Below are 14,810 nucleotides of genomic sequence, written 5' to 3'. Positions count from 1 at the left end.
AGCCCCCACGAGTGACCCACTGACAGGAGTTCCAGGGAGTCCTCAGCCACACAACAATGCAGGAGTCCCACTCCGCCGGAGTTGCAGAGTGGAAGCTGAACTCTGAGTTGTAGAGTGCTGGAGGCTGGAGCCTCTTGAAGCTTGAAGATTTCCTGGAGGAAAAGTCAAAAAGCCTTGGTAAGAGCGTCAGTCACGATGCACAGGAGTTCCATTGCAGTGGCTGCAGCAAAGGCACATCGTCTCCCAAAGGTGGCCAGAAAACAGGTGGGACCTGGAGAGGACCACAGAACCACCACCTGTGTCGCAGAGCTTTTCGATGTCAATGGGACAGCAGGATCCACCAGCTGGTCGTTGTTGTCTTAAGGTGCATGTGGATGCAGGAGAGTGACTCCTTCTTTTTCCAAGGGAGATTCCTTCTTGCTTCTTGGATGCAAACAGAGTCCCTGTGACTCTGGAGGATGCACAGCCAGGGATGTTGCAGAAATCTTGCCGAAGCTGGAGAAACAAAATTGCAGTGGCAGACCTCCCAACTGGATACAGTCTTGTTTCAGTTCCAAAAGCAGACAAGCAGTGGTACCGGAGGCTAGGAGCAGATGTCTTGCAGAGTTCCTTGTAGAGTCTTGCTGAACAAATCTGAGGATCCATTCTCAGGAAAGCCCTTAAGTAACCCTAAAAGAGGGTTGGTCACGATCTGCAGTGACTCACCTATCAGAGGGGATCATGGACATCACCCAGCTGGACTAACGAGTCAGATGCTCCCAGGGGCCTCTGCGCATCTTGTTTCCTGGAAGACAGAATCAACCGGCCACCTGGCAGAGCTCTGTGCACCTCCATAGGGGACAGGTGATTGGTCACTCCCCTGTTATTCGTGTGGTTTCATACCATAGGAGAAACCGGAGGTTCCTGCACTGGTGCAAACCGATTTATGCAAGGAGGGCACCAAATGTGCCCATCAAAGCTCCCCACCCCAGCCAGACATATCTAGTTCTAATAAAGAGGTCACACCTCCCTCCTACGGGAAACTTTGTTCTGCCTCTCTCTGCTCAAGTTAGGCTTAGCAGCAGGAGGAAAGAACCGTGCTTGGGGTCTGCAGCAGCGCGGGCTGGCATGCAGACCCTGCAGGGCTGTACAGGCAGTTCTGAGGGATCCTTCAAGGACCTCCCAGAGTACATGGTATCATGCAACTAGCACTGAAATCGGTGTAGTTTATTGATTTCAACATGTTTGATTCCAAACATGCATAGGCTCGGTGAAGCCATTATGTAGTTGAACTACTTGTGTTGAACAGTGACCACTACATACCTTAACATGGCTTCCTTGCACTTACAAAGCCCAGTGAATTGAGTCTGGGGTTTGTAGGGGCACCTTTGCTCATGCAGGGGTGCCCTCACACTTATGACCATGCACCTTGCCCTTGGGCTAAACACCCTACCATAGGGGTGACTCGCAGTGTTCAAGAGAAGTGTCCCTGATGTAAGACAAGCCCTATATCTAAAGTGAAAGGCTGAAGGCTGCAATGGCAGACCTGCAGACACTGTTTGCATGGGCTCCCATGGGTGGCATAATACATCCTGCAGCCCATGGGAAACCCCAGGTGTACCAATGCCCTTGGTACCAAAGTACCATATCCTAGGGACTTGCATAGGTGCACAAGTATGGCAGTTGTGTGATGTAAGAGTTACCTTGTAACCAAATTTAGAGGAGAGAGCACAGACACTGGGGTCCTGATTAGCAGTACTCAGTGCACTACAGTTTAAAAAACACTGACACCAGTTGAGAAGTGGATGTATGCTATTTTCCTACACTCCATCAAGGGAAGGCTAGAGCAGGTGTTCACGGATAACACCACCTCCATGTGGTACTGCAACAAACAGGGCAGAATGGGGTTAGTGAACCCTTTGTCAAAAGGCCCTATGTCTCCGGACATGGCTGGACTGCAGAGCATATACCTGGTAGTTCAGCACCTGGCAGGTTCTTTGGACACCAAAGCATACAAACGCCACAGATACCTAGCGGATCATGAGTATCGTCTCCATCCAGTGGTGGTGCATGGTTTCTTTCCACAGCACATTCAAGACAGCATTTCTCTTGGCAAGAACATATTTCTGGAGGTGGAGTGAGCTGCAGGCATTGTCATCCAAGCCTCCGTACTTGAATGTGTTTCGAGACAAACTGGTGCTTCACACTAGGGCCTCTTTACTCCCATAAGTGATGACACCATTGCATGTGGGCCAGTTTGATTTGTCACCTCGTACACTTTCAACGCTCCTCCAAATTTTTCCAAAGAAGAGGAGCAACTCCACCGCCTGGACCCAAAATAGCATTGTCATTCTATCTTGACAGCACAAAAGAGTTCTGGGTAAACGACCAACACTTCGTAGTGTATTGGTGCGAAGAAATGTTGGACAGTGCAGAAACAAACTATCTCCAGTTTATAGTCCACTGGCCAGACAGAAGATTTCCAATTTTTTCATTGCAACAGCAGGAATTTATCATAGGTTTAAAAATGGTTGGTTCTTTTAGAGCCAGTCAAGTAGCAACTATAAAGTGCATAAGCAGAGGTGAATGTGCACACAAATATTAAATCCCTAAGACATCAGTAAACTATATACCCAGTTATATAAAACAATATAATCTGTGGTCTGTTGGCTTGTTACAGGTACTTCTGCAGAGTTAAAATCCTCTTTGTCAGTGGTGGGACCTCAGTTGATGCCCTGGGGTCAAACATAAGGAACGGAGGTTTAGAGGTCAGGTCATTTAGCGCCACGACAGGTGACGGAGTATCCTGAAGTTCAATATGGTTCATGGAGAGCCAGGGACCCCGCTCCCAACTTGGGTAGGGTTCAATCGCAAACTTTGTTCACACATTCTTACATGTTTAGTTCTGCGGTTTGCAGCAACTTGTGGTTGTGTTGATTTATTATCCCCCGTAAATTATATTTCCTCCCAGTCCGTCGTCAACACCTTGAAAAAATAAGATTGTTGATCCGTTTCAACTCGAAGCTTCACAGGGAAAAAGTGACACAATGTTTTTGGCTAAGGTCATGCAACTTCTTTTTCACTTGTGTGAACAAACAATAATCGTTGTGGTTGTACAGTATTTGTATAGACAGGAAAAACATGACTTGAGCTTTTTCAGTGAGGGCGCAGGCCTGCTAAGATAGCATAGAAGAGTTCATGATTTCTGCTACAGTGGATATCAGGGCTAAAGTGGGTGGTGGTTACGTGATTGGTACTCTGTTCGCGGTTTCAAAATTAAAATGTGAAGGTAAAGTATCTGGAGCACTGCCAGGTTTGAGGCAGTTTTCAACATAAAGTATAGCATGATTTCCTTCCAACCCTTACATCGCTCCAATGCTATCCATATTTTGCATTTGCGCTGTAAGAACTTGCATCTGACTGGCAATAGCATCTGACTGTGGCTGCACCTCAGCTTGTTGTCTGTGGCCTTTTCTGTCAGTTTATATTGATTCTCTCATGGTACTGTTAGATAAATGGCTAATGCTTCTACCGTAGCTTCCAGTGCTGTGCCAGTTTCTGTTATTGCTGCAAGTATCTGGTCTAATTTATTCGGCAGATTATCCGGTGTTTTAGGGGTGTCTGAGGGAATCGCATTATCTTGCATGATGAAGTATCTTAAGAGGAAGCTTCTGTTGTTCACCGCCTGCTAGCGGATTCTGGGTATTTCAAAATCAGCATTTCAACAATTTTGGCACGTTGTCAGGTTAACACAGCTTTGTGCTTTTATTAATGATTAGAGATACTGTGCTATTTACTACAGAGTGCACTGTCGGCCCTGGCAGATGCAGTCGCGATCTGCCATTTAGTGCCTCATACATGGCAAGACTTGTTTTCATATAGAGGCTGAGAGAGCAGTTAATGCCTGCCACACCCCGTCTTAGATATAGTTGCATTATTGTTAATGCCAACTGGGGGCACGTACACCCGGTTTCCAAAGGTTCCAGAATCAGCCATCTAGCAAACATCTTTTGCTGAAACAATTAGTGTATTTGTCCTATAGAAGTGTGCTCAGTTTAGGTCTTATTGTCCGCTATGAAGCTTGGCGCATGATTCTGAGAGATAGTTAGTACTTTGTGTATTTGACATCACAAGACTGAGATGATGAGCAATTCTGCCGTTTGCGATGCAGTAGCACTGCTTTGTGCATTTTGCAGTTGGTTCATCAGGCACGTCTTACTGGTAGTGGGTAATCATAACTTGGATGATCAGAAATGGATCCTTATACTCCTGACATGAACTGTAGGCTTCATGACCCATTCACAACTCTTCCCCTTTTGTTTTCTTGCATACCTGTTCCTTAACTTGCCTTCCAGATGGAATTTGAAAAATAAATACCAAAACGTTGTCAGTCTACAAATGACATTCAGGCCCTCATTACAACCCTGGCGGACGGCGGTAAAATGGAAAAAAAAGTACTGCCAACAGGCTGGTGGTACTTTTCCCCATAATATGACATTAGCAGTTTGGCCCAGGCCATACCGCCAATGTACAAGACCGTCCGCCATGGCGGTAAAAACCGCCAGCCAGCCAGGTGGCCGTCACTAGCCCGTCTGCGGGATTATGACCCCACCTACCTCCATGGTTTTCATGGCAATCTTACCGCTACGAAAAACGTGACGGTAGGCACTATCAGTGACAGGGAATTCCTTCCCTGTCACTGATAGGGGTCTTCCCTGCCCCCCTCCTCCTTCCCTGGTTCCCCCTCACACACCTCCCTCCCACTCCAGACCCCCCACGACATACACGCACCTTCACGCACATGCATTCACACACTCATACCCACATTCATTCATGCATGCATACATCCATCAACACACACATCCACACACACTGACATACATACATGCACACAACATTCATGCACTCACACATCCATACACGCACAGACATATATACACACACACACACCACCCCCCAGCCCCCTCCCGTGTCGGAGCACCCAACTTGCATGATTGCAGAGGGTCCTCTGGCAGGAGGCGGGACGGGGAGCTGCTGCCAGCAGCAGCGTCCACCAGCCGAACACCGCCAGGACGTATCATGTGTCATGATACGGTCTGTGGCGGTCTACTGGCGTGGCGCTGCTGCTGGCAGCAGTGCCACCTTATTGCCATCCGCCGCCTTGGCTGCAGACGGATTTTCGCCATCCTTCTGGCAGAATTCCGGCTACGGTCATAATTTGGCGGGCGGCTGGTAGCCATGGCGACAGTTTTTTTTTGCGGCCGCCTCTGCGGCAGTACGCAGTCTATATACCACCAATGTTGTAATTAGGGCCTCAGTGTAGTGGGCCATTGTTAAATGTAACTTTTTTCTGTCTGTAAAATATTTACCATCCCAAGTGAGTAGCAGAGAACTTCATAAATCTGTTAATAGAACAAATGGATGCATAGTCAACAAAAAATGTTGAACAAGCAGCTGAAGAGCCTGTAGGTTGATTGTAAATAGTAAGGTAGTCGAGCATCAATACTAGAAATTGCAGCAGGATTACATTTAACTGAAAGTACTTTTTTTTCTTCCCTGGAATCCTTTCCACTGTAATCATAAAAACATGCTTTTCGCAGGCCTTGAGGAAATGATGACTCCAGAAGAAAAGGATAAGCTCTGTGCAGCAATTGGATACAGTTCAACAGCTGTTGATCCAACTTTACCAAAATCGGTGAGTGAAATAGTTGTACTAAAATACCATAAGACAATATTTGTACAGCTAGCCTCATGGGATGGTTTTAATAGATATTTGTACACTGAATATTCCAAGTCATCTTAATTAATGACCCTCAGCAAATTTCTATGTTCTTTTATATACCATAATTTTATAGCATTCAAGAAAACTAAAAACGTGTGAAGCAGCAAATAGACAATTATACAACAAGTGTTAAAAGAATCGTCAACTTTTCCTTAAACTAATTTCTATGGACCGATGAGTCATTATTGTGCACAAAAAGTATTCATGATTCTCAATTCTGTATTCTGAGTCACAGGGTTTAAAATAAGTGGAATTGTATAATGGTAAAGTGGACTTGATGATTGATTACCTTTTAATCAACTCATTGTCACTGATTTTCTTGTACTGTAAATCCAGACAAAAGCAGTTGTTTCCATCAAAGATCTGTCATTTGTTCTTGAAATATCTAATAATATCATTAGTTGATTGCTTTAATGAAAAGTCTTTTCGCCATGTGTCTCTCCTTGGAAAAAAAAGGCTGGGCAGTTTATGACGAATCTGGAAGTTCAGTCACCCCTTCTACAATATAGTGACCTATACATTTCAGATTTTTAGGAATCCAGGAAGAATCTCCCAGAGTACTCTTGAGAAACTGTGACAGTTACAGATTCCTATGAGTATTTAAACAAATGCATATATTAGGTTATTTGCTAACATAGCATGTTCAGAATTCTGTGTTGGGAATTGTGACACACCCGTGTATTTATACTGAAATTCTTTTTACTCCTACTGCCTGAAAAATATTTTTATTTCTGTAAGGATATTCACTATCCATCCCTTGTGAATAAATCTATTTTGGAATGAAAAGACATGTTTTACAAATCACAAATTAGAGTTTGCATTTTCAAACGCTGCCATTTGGCCTGGTGCATATATAATTGTGTCTCTCTCTCCCATTGTACTTTTTCGGTTTAGGCGGATATGTTTTGTGTTTTATATTTCTTGGTTGATAAGCCAGTGACTAGAATGTGCAGGACCTTTATTAGGTGCTATAGAATATACTTAATGGCTCTCCGATTCTTATGTTTTAGGTTGTTTTTGTGGATCTTAGCACAAATAAAGGAAATATTTCTCTACAGCCCGGACTTTTGTCTCCTTGAAAGCCGCTGCATGAAGTATGTCTTTAATATGCTTTTTCTTTTTTTGTTCATAAAGTATGAAGCTGTGAAACTTGCGATACAACTGCTAAGCATGTCCATATCACTCAGTGAAAAAAAAGACGCACCCAAATTGATCAAATGTGCAATAAGTGATTTGAGCACAACTTTGTCCCAGCGACCAGGAGGACAAGCTATAAAGTAAGCAGATTGTTTATGAGATTATATATAGCTTTAATGTGTTTGTCACAAAACTATCATATGTTTGAGCTGCAATTGTAACTATCTAGTTGTGTTTTAAATATGGACTACATTGCAAAAATCAACTGCAAACTGTATGCCACTCTGACATCTGTGTGCTTACCTACATATAGTCTATGTAGAGTGTGAAAGTTTTGAATACTCTGGTTCTAATTTAAATATTTTGAAAAAGTCTGAGCAGACTCGATTCAAGTGTCATTAATATGTTGGGTTTCCAGATTGAATGTCTGGATGCGCGAGGGAAGTTGATAGTTTTGAGTGTGTGGGTATTTCTAGTGAAGGAGCGTGTTTAAATGGGTCAATATGCTATGATGAGTACCTAGCTGGAGAAGATGGATGGAGATTGTGTGTAGTTACCAGTGGTATCTTAGTTGTAGTGTATTTTTAGTCTATGTTCTAGAAGGAGGGCACAACAGCGGTGTTTGTGTTTCCTGGTCACTTTGTTATTGCAGAAGGGACTGCAGGTGCATGTTTGGCTTAGTCTATAATATGCATCATGCAAATTATGGACCACCTATGCCTGTGCTGTGTTACATATGTGGTCCTGGGGTACAGATGTCTTTGGTTGGCTCTTTGATTGTGCAACACATATGCAGAAGTGCAGACAGTATGCTTTCTAATGGTGCCCGGTAGGAGAATGTCATGGCAGTCCAGGTAGCAGATGTGTACAGTAGCACTTACACATGCATGAGAATCCCAGGCCCATCCTAAGGTGCTACTATTCTATATGCATTGAAAATTGGGCCACTTGCACTAGGGAAGGAATATTTAGTATTTAATATGCTGAGGCTTGAAGAAGTGGCCTGCGGACACAGCGCATGATTTCTCTCAGTTGAGAAGGAACTGTTTACCTCTACTAAGCACGCTACTGTGATTACTATTTGCCAAAAATGGACAAATTAATAAGCTTGAGGGTCAAAAATTGCCGACATAGCAACACATTTTTCAAGGTGTTAGTTCCCCTTGAGATTCAAAGTATGTATATACGAGTCATCTTGGAAAGTATAGTAATGGATGTTCAAGGATATTCCCTTATATCGATATCTATATAAAGTGGTACACCAAAGCAGAATTTAACTGGTAGACCATGTTGACTGTTAGCACACAACATGTAACGCTACCAGTATGACTATAGTTACTTTTAATGAGTGGCGTTCAATGTGACAATTCTCTGTTTATTGAGTGACATCAGTGCTCAGTTCACATTGCATTAGATGGAGATCTATTTCTAGCGAATAATTAAATTGAGCACATTCAATTTCTACAACCCACTGAGACAGGAGGATTCCTTGAGAGGCATTCTAGGTTGTGTGGAGTTCTCAGTTGGAGATAGATAGAATTAAAGAAAGACAGGAAAAAGAGTGGTTATTTTTGTCATGGGTGCCTCCCCATAAGACATCTGGAGACACAATTTAAGTCTTCATGGATGCAAACCTAACCCTCTCATGTGTTCAGGCTGGCGGGCCAAACCTAAATCATAGTGCAAAGAATCAGAGTGTAAAATCTGAAGAGGTAATTCATAGTTTATGATGTGGGAAAGAACTCTGTGGTGATGATGATTCTGTGCCTATTAAGCCTCTTGGTATGGTAACATGCTATCTGGTGTGCTTGGGTACTGTTTGCTAAATTACCACATTTAAATGTCAAAGTATATAAACGCATCAGGATTTCACTTTGAGTGTCTGGACTTATGATGGGCTTCTCAGACAAAGATAGCAGTGTAGATCTGAAGATGTGGGAGCCGTAAAAAAAAGATTCCTTGCAAGGATTAAGAAGGTGCTTCATCTCCTCAAAGGTTTTTTATAGCATATCTTTGTCTTCTTGTGTCAGATTTGCTTTTGTTTCTGATCACGTGGATGGTGGTGTGTATAGTTAACACTGTGAGAGAGAATATGTAACAGGAAGTGGGAATGTGACTGGAGGTGAACATGAAAGACCATGATTTTGCCAGTTTCTGCAGTATTAATAACTTTTGTTTATTTTAGGTAACATGATCTCTTGTGATCATTATGTGACCTGGTTCTGAAAGTTTTCAAGTAATGCTACTAAAGACAAAAGAAGAGTGCCAATATTTGCGAATGAAATCCTAGGGTATCCTGCTACAAACATTGAACCCCACTTTGGAAATGGCTTAGCTATGTTTACCCCTTAACACATTTTCACTCCAAGAAACCTCACACATGAAATAGAGCTACCCACAATATTGGGTCACTTGGATGTTTATTCTGTGAATGCCCCAGTAAATTAGTCTACAGCTTTATATCCAGAGTGGGTAAATTATTTTTATTCAGACTTGCACTCCAGGTTACCATCTGCAGTAGGTGCTTGACCTCCATTGAGACAAAAAAAAAAACCAGTGTAACAGAAATTCTCCAACAGTCACTAAAGTCATTAGAGTTCTTGATACCATTTAATGATGCTCTCAATGATTGTTCTCACCTGCTCGTCAGCAAGCCAGTAGCATCCCTACATTGGACTTTCTAACCAAGCGCCCTTCTCCTGTGAGCCTTAATGTGCTGGCTTTGACTAGCAAAGCCAGACCTAATTCATTTCTAAGCAATCCTCCAGAGTGGGTATACAAAAGAAGTGATATATTTGGTGAACCAGTGTTTTGTTCTGCAAGCCTGGCCCTTCGGTCTGTAGTGGTTTACAGGGAAAGTACACAATTACTTGTGGCACATGGGCAGCGAGATCTTGTTGGCGATCCCGGAGGACTATGAAATTCTCTGGCTCACACAATACATAACAGACAGAATGCAATGAAGTATGTAATCAGTAAACCTGGATACTGCAGATTGCCTTGGCAGTTTAATGCTTAGAATGCATGCAGGGATGTGTTCGACCCCATTTTCCGGTGATGTTCAAGCATCCTTATTAGTAGATATTCCCTTTGAATGGCCCAAAAGCTCTGGGGGGGGGGAGGGGGAGCAGACTCAGCGCTAACATGATTTAAAGAGAGCTGAGCCACTACATGCGTTTTGGGGTTACTGATGCCATGGAAACCATCCCACCATAATTTCAGAAAATTCAGAGGCTATTGCAGGTTGCTGGCCTATAGACAGTGTCGGCCTTCCCAACCAGTGGTACAGCATGTAGTCCAGTCCTTTTGGGCTGTGGATGTGGTGCTAGCAGCTCCATACAGGGAAGCAGGGACTTTAGTCCTTTTATTACTCCTCTCCTGCTGCAGTGGTTACAAAACCCCTTTAGAATCTCCTTAATGGATCATGCCAGATTGGTGTGGGTCCTCTGGTATAGCAATGTTGTTGAGCCTTGCAGCACTCTTGGCATGTTGAGGGCAGTAGCAGAACAGATCCCTAAGGTAATGTTGCTGTGATGCGGGACGGCACAAAGCCACTTGGGGTTGATCAATCGTCCCTTAGTTTGCCACGTAAACCACAAAGGGAGGCTGGTAGACCCCTTGTAGCTCACGTCAGTGCCAAGTGTGGTTACTCTCTGTGAGATAAGGACTCTTTTTTTTCATGGTTAGCCCTCACTTTTTACTTGGTATATGATGTTGTGTCAAAGTTGTTAGTGCCCAGGGACCCTGCTAACCAGGTTCCCTGGGCCAGATATATTTCTCTAGAACTGTTGTGATGCATTGGCAGAATTACCAACACCTTTAACTGCCACAATAAGTCCCTAGTAAATGGTACCCAGGGCATGGGGTACTGAGGTTAGGCCCCTGAAGGGCAGCAGCACAGGTTATGCCATTGCAGGCTGAGTGTTCTGATGCAACCTCAAAAGACAAACTTGACATGGCACACAGCCTGTGTGCCTTGTCCACTACACACTGGATGAGGTAAAGGTAAGTCACCCCTCTGACAGACCTTCCAGTCCTAAGGCAGGGTGCACTATACTGTATGTGTGGGCATAGACATGTGAGCAATATGCCCCTACTATGTCCTTGCCAAACCTGGGACATAGTAAGTGAACAGGTCAGCTATTTTAATACATGTGCTGGAAACTGGTAAGTATGAGTTTCACAGCTACGTGGTGGCTACTCTGAACCCTGGGTTATTTGGTATCAAACAACTCAGAAAGATAATTCCAAACTGGTACCAGTTTCGGATTTATTACCAAATATAGCTAAGGGCCACCTTAGCGGTGCCCCATGCAAAAACCAACTATCCTGGCATGGTTGCTGGCCTGTCACAACCAGCCTACCACCACCACCAAACAAGATCCGGTTCTCTGGACCCAGAAAAAACCCTTACTGGGTTTGAGGATCCCCCAGGAATGTGTACTACCCTGCTAGCGAGCTTCAGAGGATTTACCAGCCTTGAAGCTAGCAGCAGAAGGCTGCCCTTGTTGCAAACCCTCACTTTTGGCAGGAACAGCCGGAAACTGGACAAAGGACAAGAGAAGTGGTCAGTCCTGGCTTGCACCACCCCCTAAGGATTTAATTCTCCTCGATCTTTCATGGAAGGAAAATAGCCAATCTGATAGAGACTTCTAGTTGCAGATTCCTTACCTTAGAATTTCCCACAGGCGTCAGACTGGATCCGGAGATTTTTCTTCAAGCAGTACTGTAGGAAAATGGCTCCTTGTTGTAGTTAACCCTACATTTTTTCCTGATATTGATGCTGACTTGACTGAGAGTGTGCTGGGACCCTGCTAACCAGGCCCCCATCACCTGTGTTATTTCAATAAAAATGTACTATTGTTTCCACAATTGGCACACAGATAAGTCCCTTGTAAAAGGTACCAGTGGTACCAAGGGCCCTGTGACCTGGGAAGGAACCCCTCACCTAACATATTCACACTGCTATTGCAGATTTTGTGTGTTGGTGGGGAGAAAAAGGCAAAGTCGACATGGCATCCCCCTCAGGATGCCATGCACACAAAATTCTGCCTGTGGCACAGGTAAGTCACCCCTCTAGCAGGCCTTAAAAGCACTGAGTCAGGGTGTACTATACAAGAGGTTGAGGGCATAGCTGCATGAACAACATGCCCCTACAGTGTCTACGTCCATTCTTGGACATTGTAAGTGCAGGGTAGCCATATTAAGTAACTCCACAGTTCCATAATGGCTACACTGAATACTGGGAAGTTTGGTATCAAACTTCTCAGAATAATAAACCCACTCTGATTCCAGTGCTGGATTTATTACAAAATGCACACAGAGGCTATCTTAGAGATGCCCCCTGTATTTAACCCAATTCTTCAGTGCAGGACTGACTGGTCTGTGCCAGCCTGACACTGAGACGAGTTTCTGACCCCCTGGGGTGAGAGCCTTTGTGCTCTCTGAGGCCAGAAACAAAGCCTGCACAGGGTTGAGGTGCTTCTCACCTCCCCCCTGAAGGGACTGTAACACCTAGCAGTGAGCCTCAAAGGCTCAGGCTTCATGTTACAATGCCCCAGGGCACTCCAGCTAGTAGAGATGCCCACACCCCCCCCCCCCCACCCCCGGACACAGCCCCTACTTTGGCAGCATGTACGGAGGAGATAATGAGGAAAAACAAGGAGGAGTCACCCTCCAGCCAGGACAGCTCCTAAGGTGTCCTGAACTGAGGTGACCCCTGCCTTCGAAAATCCTCCATCTTGTTTTGGAGGATTCCCCCCAATAGGATTAGGAATGTGCCACCCTCCCACAGGGAGGAGGCACAAGGAGGTTGTAAAATGTATTTTAGAACCACAAGATTCAGGTATCAAGTATTGTAAGGTACTTGGCATAGGTAAATGTAGAACTTTGAGTAAAACAGAAATGTACACAGTTTGGCATAAAATGGCAATAAGCTATTTTAAAAGTGGACACTCTGCAAAATTCAACCGTTCCTCGGCCGGTAAGTACAGGTTAGTTTGTGAGGTAAGTAAAGCACTTAGAACTTCAGTCTCTGGGGCATAGGCAGCCCACTGTTGAGGGTTCAAGTCAACCCCAAACACCTAGCACCAGCAACACAGGGCTGGTCAGGTGCAGAGGTCAAAGAGGGGCCCAAATAACATAGGCGACTATGGAGACTAGGGGTCCTCCAGTTCCACTCTGCTAGCCGGTAAGTACCTGCTTCCTCGGGAAGCAGACCAGGGGGGTTTTGTAGAGCACTGGGGGGGTCGTCCCAAACAGGCGCACACAATACACCCTCAGTGGCACAGGGGTATCTGGGTGCAGTGTGCAAACCAGATGTCTGGTTTTGTATTGAAATCAATGGAGGGTCCCGGGGGGGTCACTCTGATGATGCAGGTAGGGCACAGGGGGGCTACTCGGGCCAGCCACCGACTGGGCAAGGGAGAGGGCTGCCTGCTGGTCACTGCTGCCCTGGTGGTTGGTTCTTTCACAGGCCTGGGGGCTGCTGGTGCAGTGCTTCTTCCAGGCATCGGGTTCTTTGTTACCGGTCAGGGGGGTCCACTGGATTATCTCTGCAGGTGTCGTCTTGGGGGTGCAGGGAGGTCTGCTCAGGGTGGACACGTCATTGGAGTCGCCTGGCGCTCCTCTCTGCGGTGTTGGTTTCTCTGGACACGGGCCTGGGGTGTTTGGTGCAGAGTGGTGGGGACTCACGCTTCAGGAGTGAGGTGAGAGTCCCTTTAAAGATGGTTTCTTCTTGTTGCTTTGGACAGAGCCCCTGTCCACTGGAGTTTCTTGGTCCTTTGGAATTGCAGGGCAGTCCTCTGAGTCGGCAGAGGTCGCTGGTGCAGGTTCTGTGAATCAGGAGATAGGCTGGCAGGGCTGGGGCCAAAGCAGTTGTCGTCTTCCTTCTTCTCTGCGGGGTTTTCAGGTCAGCAGTCCTTGTTCTTGTTAGGTCGTCAAGAATCTGATTTCCTGGATTTAGGGTCGCTGAATACTAGATTTAGGGGTGTATTTAGGGCTGGAGGGCAGTAGCCAATGGCTACTGTCCCTGAGGGTGGCTACCCCTTCCTTGTGCATCCTCCCTTTGGGGAGGGTGGCACATCCCTAATACTATTGGGCTAAATCCTCCAAAGCAAGGTGGCGGATTTTCTAAGGAGGGGGTCACATCAGCTCTGGACACCTTAGGGGTGGACCTGGCTGAGGGGGTGACTCCTTCCTGTTTTTCTCATTATCTCCTCGGGACTTGCCGTCAAATGTGGGGGCTGTGTCCGTGGAACGGGCATCTCCACTAGCCCTGGGGCATTATAACACCAGGCTTGAGCCTTTGAGGCTCACCGCCAGGAGTTACAGTTCCTGCAGGGGGAGGTGTGAAGCACCTCCACCCAGAACAGGCTTAGTTCCTGGTCACAGAGTGCACAAAGGAACTCACCCCATGTGGCCAGAAACTGGTCTGGAAGTGGCAGCCTGGCAGAGACCGGTCTGCCTAGCACTAACAGTTGGGCTGGCATGCAGGGGGGCATCTCTAAGATGCCCTCTGTGTGCATTTCTCAATAAATCCCACAATGGCATCAGTGTGGATTTATTCTGTTGAGTAGTTTGATACCAAACTGCCCAGTATTCAGTTTAGCCATTATGGAACAGTGGAGTTCGTAGTTGACAAACTCCCAGACCATATACTCTTTATGGCTACCCTGCACTTGACCTGGACACTGTAGGGGCATAGTGCTCATGCAGCCTTGCCTTCTCCTGTGGTATACTGCACCCTGCATTAGGGCCGTAAGGCCTGCTAGAGGGGTGACTTAACTATGCCACAGGCAGTGGGTTGTGGGCATGGCACTCTGAGGCGAGTGGCATGTCAACTTAGTCTGTTTCTCTGCACCAGCTCACACAAGCTGTGAGGCAGTGTGCATGTCCTGAGTGAGGGGTCCCC

The 14,810-nt window shown here is 45.7% G+C and overlaps 1 protein-coding gene across 2 annotated transcripts in view; it reads left to right on the top strand.

The window, feature by feature from the left end:
* Positions 1–14,810, top strand: part of VPS13A (vacuolar protein sorting 13 homolog A) — a 1,844,906-nt gene that overhangs the window by 387,945 nt on the left and 1,442,151 nt on the right. For both annotated transcript variants that reach the window (XM_069230089.1, XM_069230094.1), the window contains exons 16-17: positions 5,580–5,674; positions 6,896–7,038. In XM_069230089.1, the coding sequence (XP_069086190.1) occupies positions 5,580–5,674; positions 6,896–7,038 (238 nt within the window). The remainder of the gene's footprint in view (positions 1–5,579; positions 5,675–6,895; positions 7,039–14,810) is intronic.

Source organism: Pleurodeles waltl, chromosome 1_1 (genome assembly GCF_031143425.1).
Source record: "Pleurodeles waltl isolate 20211129_DDA chromosome 1_1, aPleWal1.hap1.20221129, whole genome shotgun sequence".
Lineage (NCBI taxonomy): Eukaryota > Metazoa > Chordata > Amphibia > Caudata > Salamandridae > Pleurodeles > Pleurodeles waltl.
The sequence above is the reverse complement of the archived record's forward strand: the minus strand, read 5'-3'. Positions and strand labels throughout refer to the sequence as shown.